This window comes from Silene latifolia, chromosome X, assembly GCF_048544455.1.
Source record: "Silene latifolia isolate original U9 population chromosome X, ASM4854445v1, whole genome shotgun sequence".
In the NCBI taxonomy this organism is placed as follows: domain Eukaryota; kingdom Viridiplantae; phylum Streptophyta; class Magnoliopsida; order Caryophyllales; family Caryophyllaceae; genus Silene; species Silene latifolia.
This window is the reverse complement of record NC_133537.1, coordinates 292,862,036-292,874,378: the sequence shown is the minus strand read 5'-3', so window position 1 is coordinate 292,874,378 and position 12,343 is coordinate 292,862,036. Positions and strand designations below refer to the sequence as shown.

General features: G+C 35.4%; 1 protein-coding gene across 1 annotated transcript; it reads left to right on the top strand.

Annotated features, from left to right (window-relative positions):
* Positions 1-270: 270 nt before the first annotated feature.
* Positions 271-7,734, top strand: LOC141616969 (phosphoenolpyruvate carboxylase 2). Its single transcript, XM_074434138.1, has 11 exons — positions 271-513; positions 751-926; positions 1,926-2,320; positions 2,568-2,652; positions 3,767-3,989; positions 4,327-4,430; positions 4,522-4,609; positions 4,798-4,952; positions 5,274-6,272; positions 6,682-7,068; positions 7,226-7,734. The coding sequence occupies exons 2-11, from the start codon at positions 759-761 to the stop codon at positions 7,523-7,525; spliced, it is 2,904 nt and encodes a 967-aa protein (XP_074290239.1). The 5' UTR covers positions 271-513; positions 751-758; the 3' UTR covers positions 7,526-7,734.
* The last annotated feature ends 4,609 nt before the right edge of the window (positions 7,735-12,343 follow it).

Genomic DNA, 12,343 nt, shown 5'->3' with positions numbered 1-12,343 from the left:
CCAAATTTAATTGTATGGTGGGGTAGTGTATTTGTGTGGTCCAAATTTCTGTATACGGTGGGGTAGTGTGTTTCCTTAATTTTTGTGTCAAAATAAAAGGGGAAGTTTATTGTGAATAAGAGGGAGTTCTTAAATAAATTTCAAATGGAGTTATTATAATGGTAAAATTTTTAAATTCTTTAAATTAGTGAAAGACGTGTCTCATGAGACCTACTGATTTCATAATTACAGTGGTAAAATACTAAAATTATTAAATTCTCAAATATCTCTATCTAAAAAATCGCGCATTTGTGCGAGATCTATACTAGTAGAACTGAAAAGCATATTCGCGTGGATGTAGAAGTTGTAACCAATCAATTCTTTACCTTTTTTCCATTCAAAAATTCAACTATTGATATTTTGTTCCCCATCACTCACACTCTAGTCTCTTATCTCTCTATATATACTTCCTCATTTCCTGCCTCTTTTACTTAGCAAACTCAACTCTTTTCTTCTCTTTAACTCTTCTGCTAGGTACCCTTTTGCTCCCTCTCTTCTAATCTTGTTTAAACATGCCACTTTTAATTGTTTCGACACCCGTTTGTTTTTATATACAGTATAAAAGTATCGTCTCACGTTCTAAAACGGTATTACACCAATAACAACTGTTGTTTGAAAGTATAATTTATTTACTGTAGTTTATACGTGTATTAGTAGTTTTTTGTTTGTTTATTAATGTTGGGTTTATAATGTATGTACTTTATTGGGTAGGTTGAATCATGATGACTAGAAATATTGAAAAAATGGCATCAATTGATGCCCAACTCAGGCTTTTGATTCCTGCTAAAGTATCTGAGGATGATAAGTTGATTGAGTATGATGCCCTTTTATTGGATCGTTTCCTTGACATTCTTCAGGATCTACATGGTGAAGAAATTCGTGAAACTGTATGTCATTGCTTCTCTTTTCTTGTTTCAATTTCATTTTTGGTGTTAATCTTCTATGAAATTTGCTGTTTTTGTTTGATTCTTTGTTTTTGGTTAGCATACATGATCATGATTTTACTTTATGTTGAGTATTTATGATCAATGATTTTCACTTTGTTTCTAACTTTGTATCACTTCAATTCCAAGTGTTTTAGATGACCCATTTTGATTTTCTAGCTAAACATGGTAATTTAAGATCATGATTGTTTATTATTTTGTGAGTTTATGATTGTTCAATGTTGTTTGTATCACTTTGATTTCAAGGTTCATGGATACCTCTTTTGGTTTTCTGGCTAAAGATATGATCTTTCGTTTCGTCCGATTGTAGTAAATGATGCTTAATTGCTTATGTGCTAGATCTTAGTGTTTTTTAGGGTGTTGACTTTGCTGACAATTGTGTGTTGATCATCTGAATTGATGGGTTGGTGGATTAGTCAAGATTGTAACTTGTTTTTTTTATATTCTTGTCTATGATCACAAGTGACAATCTTGACTGTTGATTACTCCCTCTGTCCCGGTCATTTGTTGTCCTTTTCCATATTGGGGTGTCTCAGTGAGTTGTTGTAGAATGAACTTGATGAACAATTTGATCATTCACACTCAATTTGTTCCACTTGTCATTTAGTAATTGACCCATTTCTCTTTTCTTGGTTTTTGTGCCAAAACAAAATGACAACAATTGACTGAGACGGAGGGGGAAATTTTTTTGATGGGTTGATTGAGTAGCCATGGATTCTTCCTTAAATTAGGTGGTAAATGTGCATCTTTATTCTGAACTATCAAATACCTTCCCTTATCATTGACTAGTCAAGTTGATTGATGTAGGTCAGAAGTGATGTATAAAAATTGTAGATTTTAAATATATTTTTTTCAACATTAGGATTCGATAAATGCACCAAAAAGTTGTTTTACGATCTCCAGAGACGCATGTTCTAACACGTGTATCCACCTCTAATGTAGGTACAAGAGTGTTATGAGCATTCAGCTGAGTATGAAGGGAAACATGATCCTAAGAAACTTGAAGAGCTCGGAAGTGTGCTCACAAGCTTGGATCCAGGTGACTCCATTGTTGTGGCCAAGTCTTTTTCACACATGCTTAACTTGGCAAACTTGGCTGAGGAGGTTCAGATTGCTTATCGCCGTAGAATTAAGAAGTTGAAGAAGGGAGATTTTGTTGATGAGAATTCTGCTGCCACTGAATCTGACATGGAAGAGACATTCAAGAGGCTTGTTGGGGATCTCGGAAAGTCCCCACAAGAAATTTTTGATGCTCTTAAGAATCAAACTGTTGATCTCGTCCTCACTGCTCATCCTACTCAATCAGTTCGTAGATCCTTGCTTCAAAAGCATGGAAGGTCTGTTTTTGTCTTTTTGATGATTTGACCCAAATTCAAGTTTAACATTGTTTTGTTCTATCATTAATGGACCTGGCTTAGTCTTCATTTATGGTGGAGCCAAAGACTCGTTATTTTTTGGTTCTCCTTTATGATGGAATAGACCAAGATAGCTCACTAAACTATTTGTACTCCTTTATTGCCAAGTATCCGCTAGCTGACGTAATGTTGTCGTTGTTGACCTGGCTCATTTGTTGATTTATTTCAGAGTAAGGAACTGTTTAGCTCAGTTGTATGCAAAGGATATTACTCCTGATGATAAGCAAGAGCTGGATGAAGCTCTTCAGAGGGAGGTAAAGGCCAATTTTCCTAAGAGAACTAATCCGTCACGCATGCTTCGTAGCCTATAAATGATGTTATCTCTATAAATCATGTACTATTATTGTACAACCTTTAAATGTGACTGGGAATCTGATAATAAAATGGAACCTTACTAAGATGGAAAGCAAAAAGAAGGAAAAGGAGATGCAAATAATATTTTAATCCTTTCTTTGTGTGTCACTTGTTTTTATTAGATCTGATTTCTGTTTTAGTGAAAGTGTCTATGTTAATAGCAACAGAGAGGCCTAGTAAATCGAAACCTTTTGTTATTTAAAACAGAATGTTAGGTTCAACATAAATGTCCACATGTAATCATGTGATAAGTGTTAAACTATTGCATGTTCCTGTCATGATTCATGAGATGGATCCAACTTTGTTATATTTAGATGAAGTTCGTGGTGATGTGTGCCTTTGTGTATGATTGAATCAACTTCATGTATAAAATATTAATTATTGTCCGAGTTTGTGGTTTATATTGGCTGAGACAGCACAGAAATTATTGTTGATATTTAAAAAAACCTCGTAAATGATGACTAGTCATTTTCTGTATCCATATTTTACTCTAGTTAATTATCTTCCAAGTAGACGCATTAATATATGACGGGATCGGTTAGATTAAAAAATTTGAAGACTAAACTTGTCCAGGAGTCAATGAGAGATATATGTTGCAGGTTTCACATATAGTCAATTGTACTCCCTCAGTCCCTCTATCCTACCCATTTAGAAAGTATTCCTTTTTGGTCCGTCTCGGTCATTTTTTTTTTTTTTTTCACATAGCAACAACTGTTGCACTAGTGCACTCTTATCTGCCCATTATAGATACCCAATATCACTTGCATGTGCCTGCTCAAACCATCGATCCAAAAGCAAAGATAAACGAATTAACACAGATGGGAAAAATTTGGCCGTCCAGTTTTGACATATAATATTGTCATCTTGTCTTTTGTAGTTCTAATCATTAAAAACCTTAAGAGTGGAGGCGTAGTTCCTTTGTATTTTTGTTTGTTGTGTTCTTCTCCACATAAGATATTGGTAGTCATTGCTCACCATTATGCTACGCAATATCATGATTATGACAATGTGCAGATCCAAGCAGCTTTTCGCACTGATGAGATTCGTAGGACAGCACCCACGCCTCAGGATGAGATGAGGGCTGGGATGAGCTACTTCCATGAAACAATATGGAATGGCGTTCCTAAGTTTCTACGCCGAGTGGACACCGCTTTAAAGAACATAGGCATTAATGAACGAGTTCCTTACAATGCCCCTCTTATTCAATTCTCTTCATGGATGGGTGGTGATCGTGATGGTAAGTTCTCTTTTAGCTTTAATGTTGTATATATTCTAAGTACTCTCTTCAGGCGATTTATATTGTCTCCATTTGACTTTATTTGTCAATTGATGTTGACTTTGACAAATATTTTTATACAGGACACTATAGTAGTACAGGTACCAATTTTTAGTAAAGATAATATGAAAATGTATATTGAGTAATCAGCGGTCCAAGTTGATATCAGTTGACCACCAAGGGACAATAAATTTGGGGTGGAGATAGTAATATGTTAAAGGGCATGAGCTACATGATTCTCCGTACATTTCTTTATATCTTGGTGTTATCGAGTGGATATGCTAATATGTTGCTACAGGTAATCCAAGAGTGACACCTGAGGTCACCAGAGATGTTTGCTTGCTGGCTAGAATGATGGCTGCTAAACTTTACTTCGCTCAGATAGAGGATCTCATGTTTGAGGTACAAAGCTCACCTCTTAGTTTAATTTTAATCTCTCATTATTTTAATCTCCACCTCATTGACTCGATACAATATCATTACGCCTATGCAGTTATCTATGTGGCGTTGCACTGACGAACTTCGAGTTCGTGCTGAAGACCTCCACAACAACAACAGAAGGGATGCCAAACATTATATAGGTACTTCAGCCATAATTAAAAATAATTCTCTCGCTGTTCTCGGCCACGTGTTATCTATTTGAGGTCTTGCTCAAAGCTTGCTGTTTTCTATTTAATGTTATTTGCAGCAATTAGTTTACAACTTTACACTATGCCTGCTTTGATTTCAGTGATGAAATATATACTCATTTGATTCGCTTTTCATGCAGAGTTTTGGAAAAATATTCCTGCCACTGAGCCATATCGGGTTGTTCTTGGTGATGTGAGGGATAAATTATATAATACACGTGAGCGTTCCCGTCAGCTACTATCGAATGGAACCTCAGATATTCCAGAAGATGTAACTTACACAAATTTAGAGCAGGTACATTAATAATTCCTCTTAATCAATCTCAACATCAGTTTCTTAAAATGCAGTCCCTCTAAATTAGACTTGCAGTACTGACCCAACTGAATGATCCACCTCAAACTGAGCATTGCAACAAAAGTAGCCCCGAATCTGAATTGAACAACCCCGAAACAACCAGATCCAAAATGACCCTATTGACCGAAACATAAATTGACCCAGTACGTAATAACCTGATCCCTTAATGACATGACTTGACCCGAATGATCCGTTTGCCAGTTCTACCCAAATTGTGTTCACTGGCCTATGTTCTGACCTCTTCTCTTTCTATCGATTCAGTTCCTGGAACCTCTGGAGCTGTGCTATCGATCTCTTTGTGCCTGTGGTGACAGGCCAATTGCCGATGGAAGCCTCCTTGATTTCTTGAGGCAAGTTTCCACTTTCGGTCTCTCCCTAGTCAAACTCGATATCCGTCAAGAATCAGACCGCCACAGTGATGTCATGGATGCCATTACCACCCACCTGGGAATTGGCTCATACAAGGACTGGCCTGAAGAGAAGCGTCAGGAATGGCTTTTGTCTGAATTAAGTGGAAAACGTCCATTATTTGGTCCAGATCTCCCAAAAACTGAAGAGATTGCTGATGTATTAGACACTTTTAATGTCCTTGCTGAGCTTCCCTCTGACTGCTTTGGAGCTTACATCATATCAATGGCAACTTCCCCTTCTGATGTTCTGGCAGTTGAACTACTTCAACGTGAATGCCATGTAAAGAAGCCTTTAAGGGTCGTCCCATTGTTCGAGAAACTTGCTGACCTGGAATCAGCCCCTGCTGCTGTGGCTCGTCTGTTCTCAATCGAATGGTACAGGAACCGTATAAACGGAAAGCAAGAAGTTATGATCGGATATTCAGATTCTGGTAAGGACGCCGGGCGGCTTTCTGCAGCTTGGGCGTTGTATAAAGCTCAAGAGGAGCTTGTGAAGGTGGCTAAGGAGTTTGGTGTAAAACTCACTATGTTCCATGGTCGTGGTGGGACTGTTGGACGAGGAGGTGGACCCACTCATCTTGCTATTTTGTCTCAACCTCCGGATACCATCCTTGGGTCCCTTCGTGTCACAGTTCAAGGTGAGGTTATTGAGCAGTCTTTTGGGGAGGAGCACTTGTGCTTTAGAACTCTTCAAAGGTTTACAGCTGCCACTTTGGAGCATGGTATGCACCCACCAATTCCTCCAAAACCCGAATGGCGGGCCCTTTTGGATGAGATGGCTGTTGTTGCTACTGAAGAGTATCGCGATATTGTGTTCAAAGAACCTCGATTTGTGGAGTACTTCCGTTCGGTGAGTGCTCGATCTCTCTTAACATAATTCAATGTAGGGTATTTTTGACAAAACTAGCGCGAATGGCATCTGAAATAACAGCTGAAACCTAAAAAATGTTGATGTGATATTTGTTAGTTTAAACTTTAAAAAGTCAAGTGATCAATTTTAAGTTTTTGGTAAGATTAACTGAAAAGGAGGTTAATATTTGCAAATGACGTTTAGGGGCATGATAACCAGTGACTTGATAGTTTCCATGTCCAATGGAGTCAAAGACTCACTATTCTTCTGTTTCGGCCATCAAATTTTAGTTCAGTCAGATAAGGCAAATTAAGCAAAAACACCCAAAAAGACTTGCAAAACATAGTCCTATTCTAAGTAATTGTACTTAAATCTCTGAGGGTCCCATTTTCTTGCTTGTGTACCATAGGCCACGCCAGAGTTGGAGTACGGTAGGATGAATATCGGGAGTCGTCCCTCAAAAAGAAAGCCAAGTGGTGGTATTGAATCGCTTCGTGCCATCCCATGGATATTTGCTTGGACCCAAACTAGGTTCCATCTCCCGGTATGGCTCGGATTTGGAGCAGCATTCAGATATATTATCCAGAAGGACATCAAGAATCTGAATATGCTTCAGCAGATGTACAATGAATGGCCTTTCTTTAGGGTTACCATTGATCTTGTTGAGATGGTGTTTGCCAAGGGAGACCCTGGCATTGCTGCTCTGTATGATAAGCTACTTGTCGCTGAAGAGTTGTGGCCATTTGGTGAGCAATTAAGAGCCAAATATGAAGAAACCAAGAACCTTCTGCTTAAGGTAATACACATTATTCGCATCTGGTTTTCTATGTTAATTGTTAATGATACACTCGTAAGTCGTAAGATTTGATCTCGAAATCACTTGTCGCGTATTACCTAGTTTCTGAACAAGTTACTGATTTTTCATGGTTTGCCGACCTCTCTTCTTTTTATAGATTGCAGGACACAAAGAAGTCCTCGAGGGTGATCCCTACCTAAGGCAAAGGCTTTGCCTTCGTGATTCCTACACTACGACACTGAACGTGTGCCAAGCGTACACCCTAAAACGGATCCGAGACCCGAGCTACCTTTGCAAGTTGAGGCCCCACATCTCCAAGGAGTACATGGAGTCCACTAGCAAAAATGCGGCAGAGCTAGTCCAATTGAACCCGTCTAGTGAGTATGCCCCAGGACTTGAAGACACCCTCATCCTCACCATGAAGGGTGTTGCCGCTGGAATGCAAAACACTGGTTAATCTATCCTGACTTCTTTTCATCCTTGTGGCTCGAGCTTGGTTAGCTCGTAAAATAATGCATTTTCCCGATTGTACTCTATTTTTCGTATTATGACAAAAGTAAATTATGTCACTGCATGCTATGGAATTAAGGAGCATGTAGTGAAGCGGAGTTTATTGTCAAAAAAACTACGGTATTATTGAGAATAATACAATAATTTTGTGCTGTACTCTTTTCTCTTTGTTTATGTAGTGCTTCCCTTGTTTGGATGACACATTGAATTGGAGGAAAACTGAGAGGTAATTACATGGCATTTTGATCTTCCCTCGAGTATCGCTTGTTTCCTCCTCCACTTCCCTTCTTTCCGTTTCCCTGCTCTTTCTACGTTCAATCAAGGAGTTCGTTTTACCCGTGAGCACCAAGTGCTTTTTGCCCGTCTTCAGCTTCGTTGAGACATAAGGTGAAGAAGTTGAAGCTTAAAATAAAAGCTTCATTCATGGTGGCCTTTTTTTGAAAAAAAATTGTGTTCTTCGGATCTATTTCGCCAAACAATAAGTCTTCTAACAAACTTGTGACGGGTCAAGTATTACCCAGGTAGATAAGACAACAATTAAAGTACATAGGGAATCACAAATGATTTGTCTTATTAAGCCTTGCTTAACCCGTCATAAGCTTATAACGGATATCGGCTGTCACAAATGAGAATTTGTGTTCGCCAAATACATGCCTTGAAAATTTTCGTAAATAAGAATGAAAATTGTCCTCAATAAATATAAACCCTTAAACCACCAAATTATTCCACTATTCACTACACATCAAGTTTTGCCCACTCATTTTCATTATTACTTTTGATAGAGAAATAGGAACATACATAAAATGTAGTACCTCAGACCTCATTTGTTATTGAGCTTATGTGTAATTTTTTTGAGCTTTTTAAAGCTTATAACTTACATATTAATTTTTCGCCGTCAAAACTCAAATTTAACTAAGTTTATATGTAATGTTTTTGAGTTATATTGTAATTTTTTGAGCTTAATGTTTAAGTGAATTAACTCAGAAACTTTAGGGTAAAACTCAGAAACTTTAAAACAAAACTCAAAAACTTTATTATAATGCTCAAAAACTATAAAACTGGTGGTAGTACATCAAATGTATAATCCACTTACTGCTTTTGATACCCTTAACCTTAAATTGAACATTGTCTTAAAATACATTTATTTGAAACTCTATCTATAAATAGAGATACTCCGTATTACACAACGTAGTTGCTCATTCATGTACGGGTTTTGCTTATTCATGAACTTTTTTTCATTATTTTTTTTTTATTGTATGCCCTCTGCCTAGAAATAGACAAAAAAACTCTCTAATTCTCTCCCTCACAAAATTAATCAAATCCACAAAATTATTCAACTCCGTCAAATTACACAATTATGAATGCTAAATCCTGTATCGATCAAATAATAATTCTAATTCTTAAGTTTATTAATTATATTATATCAAATTAAGGAATTAATTTACACTAATTAAATTTGGTCTGCTTAAATCGTCACCGGCGTTGGGTTGAGGGACGGCGGCCGTCGCCGACGTCGGGGGAGGCACGACGTCCGTCGGCAGTTGTGTCGGTGATACTGGTGTGGCAGGGTTAGGGGAGATAGAGGCGTTCCAAAATAAGAGTTTGTAACACCGTCGCCGGCGTTGGGTGAGGGACGGCTCAGAGTTTACAACACAAATGATTGAACAAATAGAGTTGTAACTAGACAGAAGACAATATCCAGTTCATGAATCACGACTTGCAATTACAATTTCGATTGCATTACATAACTTATGTTCTAATATTCTATACAACAATCACGAAAAACTAAAAGTCTCCACTTTCTCTCTAACTGAAAGAAAGAAAATAAAAGGGTATAATGGTCATTCTCATCCATGAAAGAGTAAAATCCGTCCATGAATGAGCACCACCCACGTAATTTCTCATTCATGTACGTAGTTACACAATTGTAATAATATAAATTCGCTTTTAGATTATACGACTACTACTTTTTATTAACACTAGTATTGGTGCCCGGTTCCGCCTGGACTACCTCTATTTAACATTAAAATTTATTTTCAATTAAATAAAACTATTTTAAAGTTGCATAACTCATAAATTTATCATTAATATATTTTTTTATGACAAATCTTAAAATTATGATGAAATAAATTATGAGGCAAATTCACTACTCCCGCTATTAATATTTTACTTAAATCAACCGGTTAGCTAATTATTCATATATACTTTCTTTTGTTGTTAAGATTGTTACTTTTTTTACATTTGTTATTACTACCGTTACTTTTACTACTCTCGCCGTAATTATTGTTACATAATTATTGTTACTTTCACTACTGCCGCATTAATATTGATAATTTCACTACTCCCGTTGTTACTTCTATTACTTTCACTACTCCCGCTCGCTGCCAATATTGTTACTTTGACTCTTCAAATACGAGATACTATCCTAGGGGGTGTTTGGTTCAATCAATATAGGTATGAAGTATGGGGTTGGAATGAATAAACTCATACCATATGTTTGTTTGATGAAAATGAAGGTTTCATACCCATACCTCAAACCCATGAGGTAAGGGTTTCTCATACCCAGGGAGGGGGGTGGGTATGAGATTGATACCATGGTATCAAATTAAAAATAACAAAAAGTGATAAAAATAATTATGTCATATTGTACAAAAATCTTTTTATATATTTATTTGGTTAAATTTTATCTACATGATTTAATAGGATTAAAAAGTATTATTAAAAATATTGTATTTTGAAGATTTCTTTGCTTTGATTGATTTCTAACCCCATACCACCCAAATTTAAACAAACACAAGGTATGGGGTATCAAGTTCCAACCCGATACCAGGTATGATTCCTGATTACAAACCCATACCCACGAACGAACCAAACACGCCCCTATTACTATATCCAATGTTACTACCATTCTTTTCATTAATAACAGAATTACTTTTACTATTTAGGCATGCAATTTTAAGAGATTTATATATTTATATAAATATATTACATATATATTAAATCAAATAGAAATAATTATGGAATATTTATTTATCTTTTAATAGTTTTAAATATTTTCGTAGATAAGAACGAAAATTATCCTCAATACATAAACCATCCTATTGGTGGTCTGCAATAATCATTTCATCCTATCAATAATCTCAATTAAATCCAACCTAAGCACCATACCTTCTAATAACGAACCAGCTGATATTTTTTTATGTTTATATGTATCAAATAAACCATGTACTTGATCCATCACTTGAAAATATTACACATAAACATCACATATACCAGTTAGGTTGTCCAAAAACTATCAAATATTCCAACATAAGCATAAAAAAATATCAGCCGGTTCGTTATTAGAAGGTATGGTGCTTAGGTTGGATTTAATTAAGATTATTGATAGGATGAAGTGATTATTGCAGACCAACAATAGGATGGATTATTGTTATGAAATAACCCTATATAAACCCTTAAACTACCAAATTATTCCACTATTCAGCTATTCGCTACACAAAATTCTCCAACAATCAAGTTTTGCCCACTAATTTTCATTATCACTTTTAATACCCTTAACCTTAAATTGAACATTGTCTCAAAATACATTTATTTAAAATTCTATCTACAAATAGAGATATTACACAATTGTAATAATAAAAACTAGTTTAGATCTCGCGCAATGGCTGCGGTATACATTAGTTTTTTTTTTTCTTTGTAATGTATTATTTATAAATAGTATAGACTCCATGTATTGTATGTATGGTCTACGGTAGCTATAGAGTATTATTTTTCAGTAGTATTATTTATCGAATTCGGATTGACAATTTATCTATTTTTCATATTTTTCATCATTGTATTTTGATTTGAATTGAGGAATAAAAATTAAAATTGTAAGAAGTAATGAAATGAGTATTTTTTTTGAATTTTTTTTTACTGAGAAATAAATGATGTTATTTTACGAATACTTACTAATAACATTTTTTTCAGCCACAATTTTTTATCATAAAAAGTTAATGAATTTTTATCATAAAGTTCTTTTAAAAAAATTTCTTCATCATAAAAAGCCGGGAGATAAATTTGTACACAATGTGAAATATTGAATGTTGTAAATATTTAAATCTAAAAGATTATGCCCATTTATAACCTATCATGTCCATTTCTATAGTATATGCTAAAAATACCAAGACCTATTCTAGGAAATATGTTTAGGCGGGAAAATTTGTTGTTTCGCCTATTCTTTTAGTAGAAAGGAGATTGGCTTCAGAGCAGATTCTCTGTCTCATTTCATGTCCCATCTTGTGTCCCATTACTTCTCTTAATGACACATTAGCATTAAGAGATATAATATTACCATTTTTATTATTTCAAGCGTGATGTGTCAAGATCTTAAGGGAATGAGACACAACATGGGACATAAAAGTGGGACAAGTGATCTCTACTCGATTGGCTTCTAGATTATACCACTAATACTTTTTATTAACATAACAATTTATTTTGGTAATTGTAAGTGTACAATGGTTTTAATGACAAATCTTGTAATTGTCTTTATCATATCATTAGACAACCAACTTTTCCAAAACTGAGCACAATAGATGATATGTAGACCTATGTCTCGAGGAAGGAAAAAAAAAAGAACAATAACATTAGGCCTAGTCCGTAGGTAAATGATTATTTTGGATTTAATTTCCATTCATTTAAAGTGCTTTCAGTTCAATTTAATTTAGATTATTTTTTACAATTCATTTCAATTTAGCTAAGTTCAATCGGTTTTGATTCGGTTCAA

Coding starts and splice junctions, on each gene's coding strand:
- LOC141616969 (XM_074434138.1), top strand. CDS start 759: ATGATGACTAGAAATATTGAAAAAATGGCATCAATTGATGCCCAACTC. Junction 2,653..3,766: donor ATGAAGCTCTTCAGAGGGAG/GTAAAGGCCAAT, acceptor GACAATGTGCAG/ATCCAAGCAGCTTTTCGCAC. Junction 4,431..4,521: donor TAGAGGATCTCATGTTTGAG/GTACAAAGCTCA, acceptor ACGCCTATGCAG/TTATCTATGTGGCGTTGCAC.